We start from the raw sequence: 18,924 nt of genomic DNA, 5'->3' as shown, positions 1-18,924 counted from the left end.
AGGATAAAGTAAATATCACACAGCTTGGAGCTGACTCATTTACTAAGCACCATCTACCCCGAACACTGAAAAAGAGCATGGTTAAGCATGCACCTCTAACTAAAGATGTATTATAATACATACGAATGGGGGGGCAGAGTTAAAGTTGAATGGACTACCTTAACTTTAGCATTTCCTGACTTTTGAGTGCATCTCCTTTGTGACCTTAACATTTTTTTAATGTAGACCATTTTATTATATAGATACATACATACATACAAAGGAGTATAGCATTTTTAAATTTATACACACACTGACCAGTCTCTTACTGGGGGAAAGTCATGATCTTTCAAGGTAAATATGCTGTTCTACACAATGCAGTTACTAACATAGCTGATGCAGTAAGACAGAAATATAGTAGTATGTTAATAACACACCTGACAAAAAAAATAGTTGGTAATTATAAAAGAATAAATTGTCTCCAGGAAAATAAAGTCACATACAGTACATGACAGATTCTTGTCTATGTCTATGAGGGTTAGGGTGTGGGGAAGAGAGAGAAAAAGACACACACGTCAGTTAATGTAAAAGAGATACATAATGTTCATACTAGTTGTACATTTGTATAGCTTCTCACTAAACTAGTGAGCAAATAGGAATTTAGTACCTTTAACGCTAGCTTTTTATATCCGGCTCCTGCATCCCACAGAGCTATAGTTTTGTCATATGCTCCAGACACTACAAGAGATGCTAAAATACAAAATTAGATGCCATATTATTTCTCTGGGTTTTTTCATACAGACTAACAGAACAAGCCCCATCCAGACTTGAGTCAGACTGTTAACAGAATTTAAATAATGCACTGGTATTTGTTATGCTCTAGCAAGGTATGAAGGAAGGCTGAAAGAATTGGGTTTGTTTAGTTTGGAAAAGAGAAGACTGAGAGGGGACATGACAGCAGTTTTCAGGTATCTAAAAGGGTGTCATAAGGAGGAGGGAGAAAACTTGTTCACCTTAGCTTCTAAGGATAGAACAAGAAGCAATAGGCTTAAACTGCAGCAAGGGAGGTTTAGGTTGGACATTAGGAAAAAGTTCCTAACTGTCAGGGTGGTTAAACACTGGAATAAATTGCCTAGGGAGGTTGTGGAATCTCCACCTCTGGAGATATTTAAGAGTAGGTTAGATAAATGTCTGTCAGGGATGGTCTAGACAGTATTTTGTCCTGCCATGAGGGCAGGGGACTGGACTTGATGAGCTCTCGAGGTCCCTTCCAGTCCTAGAATCTATAAGGTAATGAAAGTCCCTGGATTTTTTAAATAAGTAAGTATAAACATAGGCATAAAATTCAGTTATCAAAAATACAGCGGAGCTTACAAAGTAAAAGAAAATGCTGATGACATGAAATTTGATGAGACATTTTATTTTAAAAAAGTTAAAATAGCAAAAAGTTATTTTTAAAATTACTAAGCTTTGGCTAGCAAAACAACTACATTTATTCATTACTATAGCTTTTCTTTTACTGGTAAGTTTAGTACTTGCTGCAGTTGAGAACCAGTGGCTAAAATACACTTCATTCACTACAACAGAGGTGAGCAAACTATGACAGACTGCCATCCTTGTGGTGCCACGGGCCCTGCACTGCTCCAGGAAGCGTCCAGCACCACATCCCTGCAACCCCTAGGGGAGTGGGGGCAGAGGGCATTCCTCACTGCCCTTGCCTGCGGGTACCACCCCCGAAGCTCCCATTGGCTGGGAACAAGGAACCGCGGCCAATGGGAGCTTCAGGGGAGATACCCACATGCAAGGGCAGCACGCAGAGCCCTCTGGCCCCGCTTCCCAAGGGCCGCAGGGACATGGTGCCGGGAGCAGCGCAGGGCCAGACCAGACAGGCAGGGAGCCTGCCCTGGCTCTGGAGTGCACCGCTGCCACCCCAGAGCTGCTCCAGGTAAGCAGCACTGGGCCAGAGCCCGCACGCCAAACTCCTCCTGCACCCCAACCCCCTCCCACACGCCGCACCTCTCCCTGCACCACTGCCCTGAGCCCCCTCCCACACTGTGCACCCCCTTCTGCACCCCAACTCCCTTTCCCAAGCCCCCGCATACACCCCACACCCCTCTCTCCCTCAACCCCTTGCCCCAAATCCCTTTCTGCACACTGCACTCCCTCTTGCACCCCAACCCCCTGCCCCAGCCCTACATTCATGGCCCTGCGAGCAATTTTCCCACCCAGATGTGGCCCTCAGGCCAAAAAGTTTGTCCACCCCTGCACTAGGAGCTTCTCCAAAACCTTTCCTGAGGTAAATCTATTTCCTTAACTCCAAAGTAGAGCACATTTTTCTAACATGGGGAAGAGATAGTGGGAAAATGTAAAGAAAACTTTCTTGTAATGATCTCCCTATCAGATTAGCTTTGAACAGAACGAACCACAATAAAGATTTTTGAATCAGAGGTGATACTTCCAAACACCAATATTCAGAGGCCTATCTGCAAGTTAGGTACTATCCCTATGAATGCTACTGCTAAACTACTTGGTACTACACCTTCAACGTTTTCATTCCCAGAATTTTTTTCCCCCCCAAAGTATGTAGTTTAGGACTGAAGTCACTGAACCGAGAAGACTAGGTTTAGATGGGATCACAAGGTGAAGAGGGGTCAGTACTTTAAAAGGCCATGTTTGTTATGGGTATAAAGATGGGAAGTTCTAAGAGCCAATCAAGGCATGAAGATTTGTAGTAGCCAAGAACAGCAAAGAAGCTAGATGCCATTTCAATATAACAAGTTGATGGTGTTTTCATTAACTCTGCAATAGCAATATCACAGGCAAATTAACATCTAAGCTTCAGCTTCAGAAATTATTTAGTCCAGGACACAGTTATTACCTGGGATACAAAAGTATTAAAATATCAACCACTTTATACAGAGGAGTCATAGTGCTCTTCTACTGTATCTCACAAAATACCACAAAGATGTTTTTTTGAAATATCACATTATTGGCAAATGTTAATTGAACCATGCAGAAACTTTACTCCTGGAGGTACTGACTAAAGATACAGTGACATCCTCTCTCTCATTCAATATGCTTAACAATAATAATATATATCCGTATACTGTATATAGTACTTTATATTTTCAGAGTGCCTTACAACCATTAACTAATACCAGGTGGGTAATAGCAAGTGTTCAGTCCATTAGGTGGCTCAGTAGTTTGTTTCTACTATATTCTCTCAATCATGATCTTTTTTACAGAAAATCTTTGATTATATCAATTAAGCAGCATTTCAGATGTCTGAGTAAAGCAAAATACAGACCATCAATTTCAATTTAGTTACATTATGTGTGCAGCCATTTAATCAGAATGAAAAACATTTAATTTTGGAATTGAGAAATAAATTAGTCATATGGTTGGCATGTGACCCCTGTGACTTATCTGAAATGTCCTACATGTATATACTTAAAGATGTGTATAATGGTATTTAACATAACTCACCATCTTTGCTAAAAACACAGGAACTAACAGAACCTTCATGACCTTGGTTCAAGCAAATAGGTCCATGATAACGAAACTCTCCTGTTTTTATATCCCATATTTTTAAGGTTTTGTCCCAAGATGCTGTGCACAAGTAATGACCATCTATGGTGAAGCAGCAGTCTGAGATGACATTGGTGTGTGCCCTGAAATACAAGTGAAAATGACTGTACCAGGATACTGTGATTTTCAAAGCCATTAGAATGCTGTAAGGGCTTGATCTTGCAAGGTCTGAGCACTCTGGCCCCATCTAGTGAAGCACTTAAGCACATTCTTAGCTTTTATCATCTGAGGCCACATCTACACTATGGGATAATATCGAATTAGCTAAAATCAGTTTTATAAAACTGATCTTATAAATTCGATTTCATGCGGCCACACTAGGCACAGTAATTCGGCGTTGTGTGTCCATGGTCCGAGGCTAACATCGATTTCTGAAGCATTGCATTGTGGGTAGCTCTTCTGTAGCTATCCCATAGTTCCCGCAGTCTCCCCCGCCCCTTGGAATTCTGGGTTGAATCATTATGTCGCGGGTGTTCTGGTAAAGCGCAGTCATTCCTTCCTCCGGAAACATCAGCTGACAATCCTTTCGCGCCGTTTTCCCTGGATATGCTGGCAGACGCCATAGCAAGACGGCAACCATGGAGCCCGTTCAGCTTTTTTTTTCCCGGCACCGTATGTGTACGGATGCCGCAGAGAGAGAGCGATACTCCAGCGCTACACAGCACATTCACAGCTTGCTTTGCAATGATAAAGCAGAAATGGGTTACCCGTTATTCTGTACCGTCTACTGCCAGAGAAAACTGGCAATGAGATGACGGTTATCTCTCCCCTCTGTACTGTCCACTGCTATCATGAGTGCCCCTGCTGAAATTGGTCGGGGCACAACGCAAAAGCAAAATTGGGATTGACTCACTTGGACTGAGTCAATCCTCCCTTATGGTTTCTAAAAATAGAGTCAGTCCTGCTAGAATAGGGCAAATTATTTAGAGGACCATGTATCAGAGCACACGCGACTGCCGTGCAGTATTCACAGGGGTGCCCTGCAACAATCCCACCCATCTGCTTCCCTCCTCCCCAATCCTTCTGGCTAACCGTGCAGTGTCCCAGCCCATTTGTGGTCATTGAAGTTATAAAGAAGCAGAGAATCAAATCAGAAGACTTGTTAGTGAATACAAATGAGGGAGCAGCCTGCCTCGGGTATGACATCCAGGCAGTAACAGAATCTTTTTTACGACAGGAAGGGAGTGGGCTGATGAAGCTCAGCGCCCCCCCGCAGTTCTATGCATGAAGACGTGTTACAGCCATGCTGTATCTACTGGAGTCAACATGGACGTCATTCCCCATTTTTACCTAGGCCCCCCGTCCAGCCTACCTGAGGCAGCCAGAGCACTACAGGGTATGCGATGACGGATATCATCCCAATATTGTATCTCGTCTACACGGGAGGGGGAGAGGACGGATACTGCACTTCACTGACTGCAGCATCCGCGTCTACCAGCACATATCAGTAACATAGGTGACACTGAAAGAAGTCAAAATGAGTTTCTTTCCTTTTCTTTCACGTGATAGGTGGGGGAGAAATCTGAGTACTACTCCTGAACACGCCAGACACTGTTTTGAACCTACAGACATTGGCGAGCTCAGCGCAATGAATGCAAATACTATTTCAGAAGACGGTGCTGTGGACTGTGGATAAGCCTGGAGTCCTAATACCCCCTCCATCCATGAGCGCTCCATTGCAGTCTCGTGCTTCCGTACGCTTGTTCAATCGCCAGCGCTGTGTATCCTGGAGTGTTTTTTTCAAACGCTTTGCGATTCGGTTCTGTAACGACCTCTATATACAGACAGATTTGTCATCCCCATCACAGCGATAGATTAGTATCTACCTACGGTCCATCTGGAGGAGCTCTTTTTGGATTTGAGACTGCGTGCCACCCGTCTGCTGCTCAGAGTCCTACGCTGGCAAACAAGAAATGTAATTCATAAAGTTCGCGGGGGCATTTCTGCTTTACCTGACCTACGCTCATCCGGAGTTTCAGATTGCTGTCCAGAGCGGTCAGTGGTCACTGTGGGATACCGCCCGTAGGCCAATAACTTCGATCTTCCGTCCACACTACTGTTAATCTCTGATAATGTTTGTTAATAACGATTTAGCGCTACTCTCCCGTCGGGTGGAGTACAGAAATCGATTTAAAGAGCCCTTTATATCGATATAAAGGGCGTTGTAGTGTGGACGGGTACAGCGTTAAATCGATTTAACGCTCTTTAAATCGATTTAAACGCGTAGTGTAGACCAGGCCTGAGTAGTTCTGTAAAAGTCACTGGGACTGCTCATTTGCCAAAGGTTAAGCATGTGATTAAGTGCTTTTCTGGATGCGGTCAGAGTGTTTAACATCTCACAGGATTGAGTACTAACCAAGTTTTAAGTATAGCTTATCACCTGCTTCTTGTCACCCACAGGGTAACAAAAAATCCTCTGATTACTACACTACACACAAGTTTAATTAAAAGCCAACACTGAAGGGTGAGCTATGGATACCTTCAAATAAACACTATCCATCTCTCTCTATATATATGTCATGAAACTATATAGTGATTTGAATTCTAGAATGAACTCCAATTTTGAGAACAGGGAGTGGACTTCAAGCAAGAAATCTCAAAGTTCCAGAACCTGACAGGACTTTAGCAATTCCTGCAATCCGCAATGGGGAAGGGATTACAAGCATCTCTGCAGGAAATAATGCTATATCCCTTGCAATTTAAAAGAAGGATTAGTAAAATATTCCAGCTCTGTGTCTCCCATTCTAAGTAAATTCTTAATCCTTTTAAGGGTAACTTTAATAGTACTTTTTTATACAATTTATGATTAATGCTTTTATGATTTAAAACCAGAACCATTGAATTTGTTTAACGCCATTGTTAATGTTTTTCAGTAGCTCATCTGATACCTTCATTTGTTGCATACTCCCTTCTTACACAGACAATAGCATTCTATCTTTATATACGTATTTTCATGTATTATTGACTTCAGTGGGAGTTGTGGGGGCTTTGCTCGGGATCAGGATACATGCACATACACCAATAAAATGCAGCAACACACTCAATAACAGAAAGGTGGCCTGGATATTAGGGAAATCCCTAATATTAAGAATAGTGCTATAGGAACTTTACAGTCACTATGATCAGAATGGATGTCAGGTGTTAATGCCTTCAGCCAGTGCATGGAAGTCAATCTATTTACCTCAGAATGATGAAGGGACAGTTTGAACCTCTCAAGATTTGACCATTTGGTTCCACCTGAATTTCAGATTCATAAACCATCAACTCTAGATTGTGATTTACCAGCTGTGAGTTTTCTCTCCAGATAATTTTACTCTGACACCATACTCAGATCAAGACCTATCCTTCCCCAAAAATATATCCTGTACTATGTACATGTTCCATTTTGCAGTCCTTTTTGAGACCTGAACCATGCTAAATGGTGTTTCATCTTCTTCACATTTGTTAATGTTATTATCCAGTGTTGCTAGTCCTGAGAAACATCAGTAACTAGCTTCCAGTTCAACAGCACATTCCCCATGCTATTGTTCTAGAAACTATGATTAGCTTTAGTTAATGCTTACAGATGGACAGATGCAACTCATCTATCATTCACATCAAGAAGCTTGAATATAGCATATTATTTAACCTTTCCATGTGTAAGTGAACTATTGTCCTCTTACTAAAACTCAGTGGGGGTGTTTTGGTTGGCTAGCCCCCAGTACCAAAAGAAAGGGGAAGGGTCGATGGGAAATCAGGATCCTGAGACTGACAGTCCCCAGGAACAATGGGGAGAGGCCAATGCTCCAGGTCAGTTTGACTGACAGGACGGGGAAGCTAATCAGGGAGTCAGGAGGCCAGGGGGGTCTGTCCTCCTGGTGCACTGGAATTGCTTGGGTCTACAGCATGGGACCCAGCTAAGGAGAATGCAGGAGCCCAAGCTGAGCTGGGCAGAAGAGCTGTGCCAGATCCAAAGGGGCCAGAAAAGCAGCCCAGGAAGCAGGCCAGTGCTGGAAGCAGAGGCACAAAAGCAGCCCAAAGTGCAGACCTATGCTGGGAGGAGAGCTGCAGTAACCAGAGGCAAGGGGGCCAGAGAAGCAGCCCAGAGAGCTGGAGGCAGAGCAGCAGAAGCAGTGCTGAGCCAGAGTGGAGCTGGGGCTGGAGCAGTCCACATCCGGGTGCGGTGAGCGGCTAGCGAGAGCAAGGGGGACCCTGGGCAGCAGGCCCAGTGCAGGGAGACACCCCCAGCCAAGAGGCCTTGCAGGTCAGACTTGAAAAGGGTGGGGGCTACGCTGGGAAGAAGGGTCCTGCCAAAGCCTGAGAGCATGGCCACTGCCAAAGCAAGTGTCTGACCCACACCATCCCTACAGCACAACCAGGGGTTCAGAAGGGGCCTGGGACTTGTGAGGAACAGACTGAATTTCCCTTGCATTCCAGGGAGTGCTGGTTGTGATGTCCCCATGCCACAGAGCAGCATTATATGTTTTCCTTGAACCTTTCCCATTTTTTCCTTATTTTTAAAAATTGATTGCTGTTTAATAAAATTGTATTTGCTTTGAACTGTATGTAATGATCAGTGTGTCAGGGAAGCGTCCAGTGCAGAGAGAGCACCCCGGAGTAGGGACACCCTAGCCCCTGCCCTAAGTGACCACAGCAGGGTTGGGGGTTGAGCCCCCCAGGAATCCTGGGCCTAGTCTTGTTGGGGTTACGAGGACTCTGCCACACAGGAGAGTGGAAGGGGAGCCCTTGAGGTCAGGCAGGCCTCTGGGTAAAGGAAGTGGGAGCGAGGACGAAGATCCTTTCGTTAGCCCATTTCAGTGGGGTAGTGTATAAGCCAGGACAGTTCCCCATAATAGCGGGATCATTCCCACTTACACATGTATTTAGATGGTATGTTATTCACCTTTTCCATGTGTATTATGCTATTTGGTTACATAATTACTGTTCATTTCCCCAGTATAAGTTGTAACACAAATTTCACTGATACTTTTTAAAAGTACATATAAATCTTGCCTAATATAGATATACTATTTTTTCTTACTCATCAATTGTGATAGTGGTGGATTGTGCTATAATATCCCAAAGCTTGATGGTCTTATCAGATGATACTGAAGAGACTCTCTCATTATCAGGGTCAAAACAACATTTTGTGATTGTGCTTCTGTGATGACCTATAACAAAAACCAAAACAAGAATATTACCTACCTTGTAATTCTGCTTCCTTGAAGATGCTATTTTCAGGATTCTCACATCTGGGTCTCAGCTCTGTAGTTCAAGAAAGGCAGAACTCCTTAAACTCTTGATGGTTTTTTTTCCCACCAAGGGCAGTGAGTAGGAGCACAATCCCCCTTTCCTCCCCAACTGGTGTCATACAAAACACCTGAACTAACTTACTGCCCTTCAAACCATCCAGTCCTGATTAAGCAGGAAATGAAGGGGAAAAAACAAACAAAGATTAGCCAATAACAAAACAAAATGTTTGAAAATGTAAGCTGGCAAAAGGTAGGACAATAAAATATCAAAGTAAGAAAAAATCCCCTTCTGAATTCTGAGAGGAGGTAAGTAAGTTGAGTGAATAAGAATATTATATAAAATGATACCTTCAGAGAAGCAGGTCAGTATTCCCCCTTCTCTAATGATATCTTCTAGCCAAGATTCTAATTCGTAGAGAGTAAGCAGCTCTAGGAATACCCCAGAAGAACCACCTCAACAGGCAACAAGAACAAGTCCAATAACAATAACATGAACAAGCAATATAAACCTTGGGCATGAAACAACAGTGGAGGTGGTGCCTTGAATTCCCTACCTTTTACCACTAACCTTTAGTCTTAAAAACCATCAGACCTTGGGGAGATAGTTCCTCCTATTTTACACTAGGGAGCTGGAGTCCAAGAGTGAGAATCCTGCACAAACATCATATTTAAAAAATACATTATTTCATGACATGTACTCCAAACTGATTTTAATTGGTAATTTATAACAATTCTTTTAAATACCCTAGAAAGAATGTCATGTCAAAATAGTCACTGACGACTTCAGATAACTCACTCTGCTAAGCCATTCTGGCTAACTGCCTGTGAAAGAAGTGAATTAGATTATATGCAGGCAATTCAAACTTGCAACTCCTGGCAGGTCATGAAGTTGATATGCTAGTTCTTTAGAGGAGGGCACAACACTTTGCTCCTTAAGCACTGATTTTTGGCTAATCTGAGGAATAGTTTAGGCAGCAGCTATCCTATTCTCTAAGCAGAGAAAAGGGTGTTGTGGTGCTGTCACTACATGAGAGAAGGATTAAGAGCCTATATCTAAAACAAAAGGAAATTCTGAAGTAAACAGGTAAGCAATAATCTTGCAGATATTATCTGATTTAATTTGATGACATGCATTCCTTACGGCTCTGGAGGGATAATTATACTACTTTGAAATATCATACAATAGAACGATTCATTAAGCAGTCTGTGATAAACGTACAGCTAAGGGTAGCATAAAATCCCTTCTTTACCTGTAAGGTTAAAAAGCTCAAATAACCTGGTTGGCACCTGACCAAAAGGACCAATAAGGGAAGAAGGTCCTTTCAAATCTGTGTGGGAAGGTTTTGTTTGTGCTCTCTTTGTGTGCTCTCTCTCAGGACAGAGAGAGAAACCACGCAGGAAAAAAACCTCTCCTAAAACCCTACGTGAAATAAGCATCTAAGATTACAATAACTGTAAGTAAAGCAAGGAAATGCATTAGATTATCTTTTGTTTTAGCTTGTGAATTTTCCCTATGCTAAGAGGGAGTTTTATTCCTGTTTTTTGTAATTGTAAAGTTAAGTCCAGAGGGTAGTCCTCTGTGTTTTAAATCTTTTATTACCCTGCAAAGTTACCTTCCACCCTGATTTTGCAGATGTGATTCCTTTACTTTTTTCTTTATAATAAAGTTCTTCTTTTAAGAACCTGATTGATTTTTAGTGTCCTAAAAACCAGGAATTTGGTCTGTGCTCACTTTGTCAGCCTATCAGTTGGTATATTATTCTCAAGCCTCCCCAGGAAGGGGGGTGAAGGGGCTTAGGGGGATATTTTTGGGAAACAAGAACTCCAAGTGGTCCCTTTCCTGAATTTTTGTCTAACTCACTTGGTGGTGGCAACAATACTGTCCAAGGATGAGGAAGAATTTGTGCCTTGGGGAAGTTTTTAACCTAAGCTGGTAGAAATAAGCTAAGGGGTCTTTCATGCGGGTTCCCACATCTCTACCCCAGAGTTCAGAGTGGAAAGGGAACCCTGATACAGTCCTATGAAACTGTAGACTAGCAAATATAAATCTTATATTTACTATCAACATATTACCAAAGTGAAATGCTATTATGAAAATACTGACTCGTATTTGTTATATTAGTTGTCAGTTATTCTGCAATGAGAACGTGTAAACATGGCGCAAGCAAAACTTCATGATACACAGTAAAACTTCATGACACATAGTAAAACAATGATCTTTGTAATACTTCCTATCAAAGGCTTCAATGGAGTTGAAGGTGCTCTGCATATCCAAGAATCAAGTCCTTAAATATGTGCTGATGTGCTTTTCTGGACTGCAGTCTCAGCACTGAAATTGCTTCCAAAGGGGAATTGTGCTTAAAAATCAAAACCACTGTCAGGCTGGTTTTGGTCCACAACATAGTTTTTATAAAAACAAGTTCTTACAATGTCTAAGACAAATAAGTATTTCCATGAACTTTTTAAAAACAAACACAAAGTCACGGAAATATTCTTTTAAATCAAATAAACATGCCCTTGCAGTGTTTGCATCCCAAATATGTGTTACTGTGCCAATTTATGAAAACCAGAAACTGACTATAAACCAAAGTGATATTAAATAGTTGATTTTTTACAGGCCAAAGAGACAAAATTTTTAAAAAAGAAAAATTGAATAAATTGTGAAAAGTAAATTAGATTGTTAAAAACTGTAACAATCTAAAGTGATATTTGTAACAAATAATTGTAGTTAGTTTAATTTGACAAGACAATATGTTTATGTACATATGGAGAGAAAACACACAAGCCTTCTTGGTTACTGCAAAGCAACCACTGGAATTCAGACTTACATGTTTATCTATGCACCATGTTATCACTGATCTATCTCTTATCCCATCTTTCTCCAGTTCCTGATGCTTTTATGATAGTATAGTAGGTATCTCAGAGGTTTTGGGAAGAAAACAAAAGGAAATATTAACTCACGTGACTGGACTTGGGATACAACTTACCCAGAATGCACAGAGCCCATCCAAGCCCCTCTATACCACTTAAAGAGCGCATAAGGCTTGTGCAGACCCAGGGGATTACATGGGCCTATTGTAATGCAGGAAGCTTAACCAGTCCTAGTGAACTGGGATAAATTCCATCATCAGTGCACCTCAAATTCAGCACTCACACCAGACAACACCAATCTAGTGATCCTGAAAAAATCTAGAATTAAAAATCCTCTGAGGAGTCTATTACAGAAAACAAACACTTCAAAAGGAGAGGAAAAAGATGGGAGAAAAGGAAGGGTGAGATGCAAAATGCTAACCAACACATATGGTTAAGATTCTTGCACATGCTCATTTGAATACACATTGACAAAGCTGAACAAAGTGTAACTGGACAAAAACATCCTACAGAAATAAAATCCTGATGTTCCATATTCACTGCCACATGGAAGGCATGTCTGTGATATGTCTTCTTAAATTCTGCTTCCCCTCCTCACACATTGGTTTGTTTCCCAACCTCACAAAAGATTGTTTGAATCCAACAAGTCTTGAATTTAATATTAATCTAGTTTTTATGACTTTCTTTCTGCAATCAAAAATTATCTCATCAGATGCAAGACTCAAGAATGGAACTAAACAATGTGAAGTTTTAAAGTCTTACCTTGGACATATGCCACCATTGTGGCATTTACTGCATCAGTAACACATATAGCATTTTCCATGTCCAAGCCAGATACCACATATTTACCATCACATGAAATATTACATGAAGTTACAAGGCCTTCTTGGTCTACAGTCCACTGAAGAAGAAAATCAACTGTTTTGAAAGTCATGCTTTTTGGGATTAGTTATGACAGTTTCTTATCAGTTCTTCTATAATCAGTAAACAGGCTCAGAAGGAAAAGTTTTTGCTACTGTTAGATATTTTAATGAACTCTGATAGATGTGTGTTTACACTATTTCAATTTTTTTAAACCTACTTACTATTTTGTATTAGCAGGAAATTTAAAATTAGATAGCACCGACCAGCTGAGGTCATAAAATTGGCCAGAAATATTAAATGAATTCAACCTCAAGGTAGCCTTCTGGGGTAGGTAATCATTCTTATATTATTTTACAGATGAGGTAACTGAGGCATATCAAGAAATTCATTTGCCCTAGGTCACACAGTTAATCACTCTCACAGCTGAACCTACAGACTCCAACTTGATCACATTACTGCCCAACGTGAGAATTGCATTTTTTATTGTACCTCCAACTTAAAAATCTTTATAAATTTGATAATGTTACCAATTTCTGCTAAAAGCTAAACTCATTGAAAAAAATCAATACATACAAGCATTTTCCCTGTTTCCATATCCCAAGCCTTTACTGTTTTATCATATGATGATGTTACAACTCTAAAAATTAAGCATATTAACAAAAACAACAATCAACATTTCCATTAAAAGAATTCAGACTTAAAATGCTGTTAGTGTAGAAACAATACAAAGTTGTCTTTGGGGGGGGGAAAGCAAACAAACACACACCTTCGGTTTTCTGTTAAATTATGTATTCTCCCTACTTCCCAACAATTTAAGATAAATATATTTTGTTTTTATATTTTTGCAAAAATATTGCCAAAAAAAGGAGTTAGTTGGAAATTTTGAAATAGACGTTGGAATTTTTCGCACTGGAAATTAACAAAAGAATGCCTTCTATGTAATTTGGAGTGCAGACAGCCTATTCATTTTCATTTCATCCTATTACAAGTTATTTAATTACCATTAATTTTAAAATGCATGTAAAGCAATTATGGTGGGTTTGCTGTTATGAATGTGAAGTATCTTCATTGCTAGTTATTTGCATTTTCAGAAGTTGATATTGCTACATAACACCACTGACCTTGCTATGCACAAATACAAAGCCACATTACACAACAAAGCCATTTAATAAAGTTTACTGGAAACTGACAGGTTTTCTTAAAACATTCCCACATATTTGAAATACATTTATTCTGAATGTTAAAGAACATGATAATTATTCTTTATTACCATAATGGCTTTTCACTTGTTCAGTTTTTGACCAATTTATTACAGTGTCACGGAATATCATTTTATACAAGTTCACATGAAAATGGATTTTAAATATATTAAAAGAATAAAAGGAACCTAGATGGCAAGGAATTTCATATATTAATCTTCTGACAACTGACAATGTATTTTCTGCTCTTCAATAGACATCATCTAACACATAAAGGCCATATCTAGTTTATGTATCAGTGCTATTTTTGACTGGAAACAGATAAAGGTCAACAAACTATGAAACTCTGCTTGTCTGTTTAGCAATCTTCAAAAACTCAGGCAACAGCAAAAGGCACCATTAGCATATTTAAAGTGTGGTGACCAAAGTTTTTTCATTACTTAAAGTTTTTTTTGTCAGTCTTCCAACTTGATTGGAATTGATCTGGACTATGCTCCACTGATAGCAATACCAGGAATAATACCCTGAGAGACATTGCTTGACCTACACATTCAACTGTTTGTGTATTCTACAGCTCGTGTACTGATTAATGTCCATGGCAGGACATTAGATAAGATGCATCTCCTGACAAAATTACAACAGTTGCCTACAGAGATATAGAATGCTGATAAACAATACAAACAAGACAGAACTTTTTGGAATATATAAATTCCAGTGTCAGAAGAAACCCATGATCCTAGGCTAGTTCACAAATTATTAATTTATACAATGGCATACATTTACATCTCTCTAAATACATAGAGCTTACAGTCTAATCTAGAAAAGTTCCGTGTCCTGAAGAGCTTGCTCTAACACTCACTGAAGCCAAATGAAAGATTCCCATTCCTTAATGTGCATTGCATTGGGTTCTAAAATAGAAAGTTTTAAGCAGTGTTGGACAAGTTGTTGATGAGAATAAGATCAGAAGAATTCCTGGAAGAAGTGAGTTTTAAGGATCTGAAAGTAGAGAAGGAGCTTTGTAGATATGAGACTGTCCCAAGTGTAGGGCTAGCATGAACGAAGGTGCAAAAAAGAGGGAGAAAAAGAAAGAGATGCAGAGGATAAAGAAAACAGAGAACAAGGGGGAATGAGAAGACATAACACAGGGGCTAGTTTATGTTGGACATTTAAGGTAAGGAAAAGAAGTTTGAATTCACTATAATAAAAGATAGAAAGTCAATGAAGAGACTTAAGGAGGGAATGATACAACTGGAACAGGAGGAGGCAAGATGAGTTCATCCACTTGTGTAGACTGGAATAGGGAGAGGCAAGGAAGTCCTGAGAAGAGAAGTTTAAGGCATTTAGGACAAAAAATTACTAAGACAAAGGGTTTAGCGAGGGAATAGTGAGGAAAGCTGTACTTCGTTAATATTACTGCGAACAAAAATTACTTACCTTATTATCATGAAGATAACACTTTCCAGGGTCCTCACTCTCGGGTCTTGTTCCACCAGCACAAGTCATTCAGGAAATTCTCCAACATCTTAACATTTATGACTAAGCTGGCTCTGGGATTCCCCCCAGTTGAACCTGCTCCCACTTCACAGGTTCCAAAACATTTCAGATAGTGACTTTCAAGACTGGGAGGCAAGAGCTCCACAACATCTTGCACTACACAGTAAATACAATAACTTTCTCTGCCCCATGTGGGTGGGTGAAGAATCCTTCTTCAGAAAAGCAGAATCACAAAGTAAATAATGTTCCATTCTCTAAAGACACCATCATCTCATGATTCTTATTCTGGGAGAGTAAAGAGCATGGGGGATGTCTCACAACAGAAAAAATCTAATGTTGAATACTGCTGAAGATAATGTGTATAAAACCACACTTATATATTGTTAGGATATAGGTATTCAGGCCTGCCTGCAAAGGCCTATACTTGAAGAATTTAGGTGCATTCTTACTACTTAGCTAGTTATAGAGATATAAAAGAAAGAATAAAAAATCACTGTCTGTCTGTGTAATGGCCTTCTCTTACTGTGACAGTCTGCGGCCTTGTTTAGTCATATTAAAATAAGGCAATCTGGGGCTGTTAGGAAGGTGATCCGATCTATCACCTCCAGAGAAAGGGAAGAGCCTAGAAAATGTAAAAGGAAACTTAGTTTCATAGCATCTGTCTCGTAAGAACTCACTTATCAATAGACACAGCTGGAAAACCCTTATGTCTGTATAGATGTAGTTGTAAAATCCTCACTTCTGTATTGTTTTGTATGTTTATTTGCATGGTCTCTGTCTGGTTCTGTGATTAATTATACAGCAGACAGAAGCAATTTTGTTGGGTGTAAACCAGTTAAGGTGGTGGGATACAATTGGTTAAATAACCATGTTACAGTATATTAAGATTGGTTAGTTAAATTTCAGTAAAATGATTGGTTAAGGTATAGCTAAGCAGAATTCAAGTTTTACTATATAGTCTGGAGTCAATCAGGAAGTGAGGGGGGAGGAAATGGGAAAGGGACTAGGGATGGGGGAATTGGGATCATATTTTGCTAAAGGGGGAAATGAGAACAGGGGATGGGAACAGAAACAGGGACACAGGCAAGGCTCTGTGGTGTCAGAGCTGGGAAGGGGGACACTAAGGAAGAAAACTGGAAACGTGCTTGCTGGAAGTTCACCCTAATAAACATTGAATTGTTTGCGCCTTTGGACTTCGGATATTGTTGCTCTCTGTTCATGCGAGAAGGACCAGGGAAGTGAGAGGGTGAAGGAATAAGCCCCCTAATATCTATTAACAAAGAAATTAGACTATGAGCAGGGCTGTCTCTAACATTTTTGCCGCCCCAAGCAAAAAAGAAGAGCACTGCCCAGCTGTACCCCCCCACGCGAGTGCCACACCGCCAAAACCCCAGCCCTCGAGTGCCACGCTTCCTGAAACCCCGCCCGCTCCAAGCACCGCACTGCCCCAAGCCCCCGCCCCTCCTCCAAGCACTGCGCCAGCCCCACCGCCCCAAGCACCACGCTGCCCCAAGCCCTGCCCCCCGAGCGCCACGCTGCCCAAAGCCCCACCCCTGAGCGCCTTGCTACCTGTAGGCCCGCCCCCTCAGAGCGCCGCACCGTGCCCCCCCCCCCTCCCAACGCCACACCCCCGCCCCTCGTCCAAACACCGCGCCAGCCCCTGCCCCCAACGCTGCGCCAAGCCCCCGCTCCCCCAGTACCGGGATGCCAAAACAAAAAAAAAAACAACCCTCCAGCACTGCTCCAACGAACCTAAATAAATAAATAAATAAATCCAAGCATTGCCCTGCCCCAAGGTGCCACCCCAAGCATGTGTTTGGTCGTTTGGTGTCTGGAGCCAGCCCTGACTATGAGGCAAGTATCTGCAAGAAAGAGAGACTTTTTTTTTTTAAATGAAAGCATAGGTCTCTGGCAGTTATCTGACATGCTGTAAGCTTGCTAGAATCGATGATCTCTAGCAACATTCCCAGTCAAGTTAATATCTTTTGAAATCATTCTTGAACCAGCAATCTGACACCAGGTCTTAGCTAGATCAGTAAACTAAATTATGGGTAAGTCTACAATTAAAATGCTGCATTGGCACCACTGTAGTGCTTAAGTGAAGACTGTAAGGAGAAGCTGTACCCAAGAGGCAGTAGCAATGTCGACGGGAGAAACTCTCCCATTGACATGGCACTATCTACACTGGGGGTTAGGTCAGACTAACTACATCGCTCGAGGGTATGGATTTCTCAAACTCTTTAGTGACATAGTTATACCGACACAGGTCTATAGCATAGACCTGGCCAAAGTTTCTCTCCTTCATTCTGTCAGAGGAGTTTGCTACAATGTGGCAAACACAGTTTGGCTGCTAGTGAACTTCTGTAGGGTCTCAATTTAGAACCTTTTTTCAAATTCACATCAAATTTGGAAGAAAAATTCTACTTTGGCGTCAGATCTAACATACCAGTTTTGAGGTAATGCCTTTTTTGTGGATTTGAGAGAGGAAACCAATACTGAGCTTAGAATGAGTGGACTGGAACTTTAACTATATAGTGTAATCATCATAGTCATTTTTGTTAATGCTATTGCTCTAAATGTAACAACAGAATACTGTTCCAATAATTTTGTGTCTAATTTCAAACATATCTGTTTACACCAAAACAATCATTAATTTTACTGCATTATGGAAGTAATATTAAATGGTCAAAGATAAGCTAACTAGCATAACAGTTTTTCTATCTGTACTTGTTTAACTTCTGTACTTCAACGAGCTGATTTCTGTGTATTTAGAAAAAATTAATTCAATTTCCTCTCTAACAAATCTATCTATATGGAAGCATCAGAGCAATACTCAGTTTATTTGCCCTGAGTTTCGTTCTGTTTTTTTTTCATTTGCTGTAAAAATGTAACACCAAGCAGTCAAATAGCACCACTTTCTCCTCTGTATTTATACTTACATATGAACTACAAATGAAAGGTCACCTTTTATTATCAGGAGTCAAGCTGCACTCAGAAATGGGAGCTGTGTGTTCTTCTTCAAAGACTTGAACAGAAACACCTTTTTCAACATCCTTAAATAAATCCAAAGGAGCATGATTAATGATTTTGAAAAGATAAAATACAACATATAAAAGATCTTAAATCAGTGAACTTGGTCTCAGTTGTAGCATCTGAGAATTAGAATGATTATTATTACCTTTATCCATGAAAAAAAATGACCTTTCACCTCTTACACAAATCAATCATCAATATTGGTGTCCTGAGACCTGACGTGGTCCTGAGATCACCACTTGACATGCTGACCAATATTGTCTCATTATGTCCTTTTACTCCACTGTCTGTTTGTATCCACCTGTTGTCTCTTTTCTTATATTTTGACTGTAAGCTCTCTGAGTCAGGGAACATTTTTTGTACAGGGCCTAACACAATGAGAGCCATGAATCACAAATTTCTTCCCCGAGGAAACTGACAAAACACAACTTGACTTTCCCTCTCTGATTAGCTCACCTTCTCATCCCCTCATACAAATTTCTGCTCCTTCTCTCCCTCAAAGACATTTCTAGGCCTGGTCTACACTACGCGTTTAAACCGAATTTAGCAGCGTTAAACCGATTTAACCCTGCACCCGTCCACACAACGAAGCCCTTTATATTGATATAAAGGGCTCTTTAAACCGATTTCTGTACTCCTCCCTGACAAGAGGAGTAGCGCTGAAA

At 40.7% G+C, this 18,924-nt stretch overlaps 1 protein-coding gene across 1 annotated transcript in view; it reads right to left on the bottom strand.

The window, feature by feature from the left end:
• The window catches only part of WDR88 (WD repeat domain 88), a 30,710-nt gene that overhangs the window by 4,346 nt on the left and 7,440 nt on the right, over positions 1–18,924 (bottom strand). The window contains exons 3-8 of the mRNA XM_032773378.2: positions 18,191–18,279; positions 13,107–13,170; positions 12,432–12,570; positions 8,588–8,717; positions 3,466–3,650; positions 647–729 (exon numbers count right to left, since the gene is read on the bottom strand). Coding sequence (XP_032629269.1) covers positions 647–729; positions 3,466–3,650; positions 8,588–8,717; positions 12,432–12,570; positions 13,107–13,170; positions 18,191–18,279 — 690 coding nt within the window. The remainder of the gene's footprint in view (positions 1–646; positions 730–3,465; positions 3,651–8,587; positions 8,718–12,431; positions 12,571–13,106; positions 13,171–18,190; positions 18,280–18,924) is intronic.

This window comes from Chelonoidis abingdonii, chromosome 19, assembly GCF_003597395.2.
Source record: "Chelonoidis abingdonii isolate Lonesome George chromosome 19, CheloAbing_2.0, whole genome shotgun sequence".
In the NCBI taxonomy this organism is placed as follows: domain Eukaryota; kingdom Metazoa; phylum Chordata; order Testudines; family Testudinidae; genus Chelonoidis; species Chelonoidis abingdonii.
This window is presented reverse-complemented; position numbering and strand designations above follow the sequence as displayed.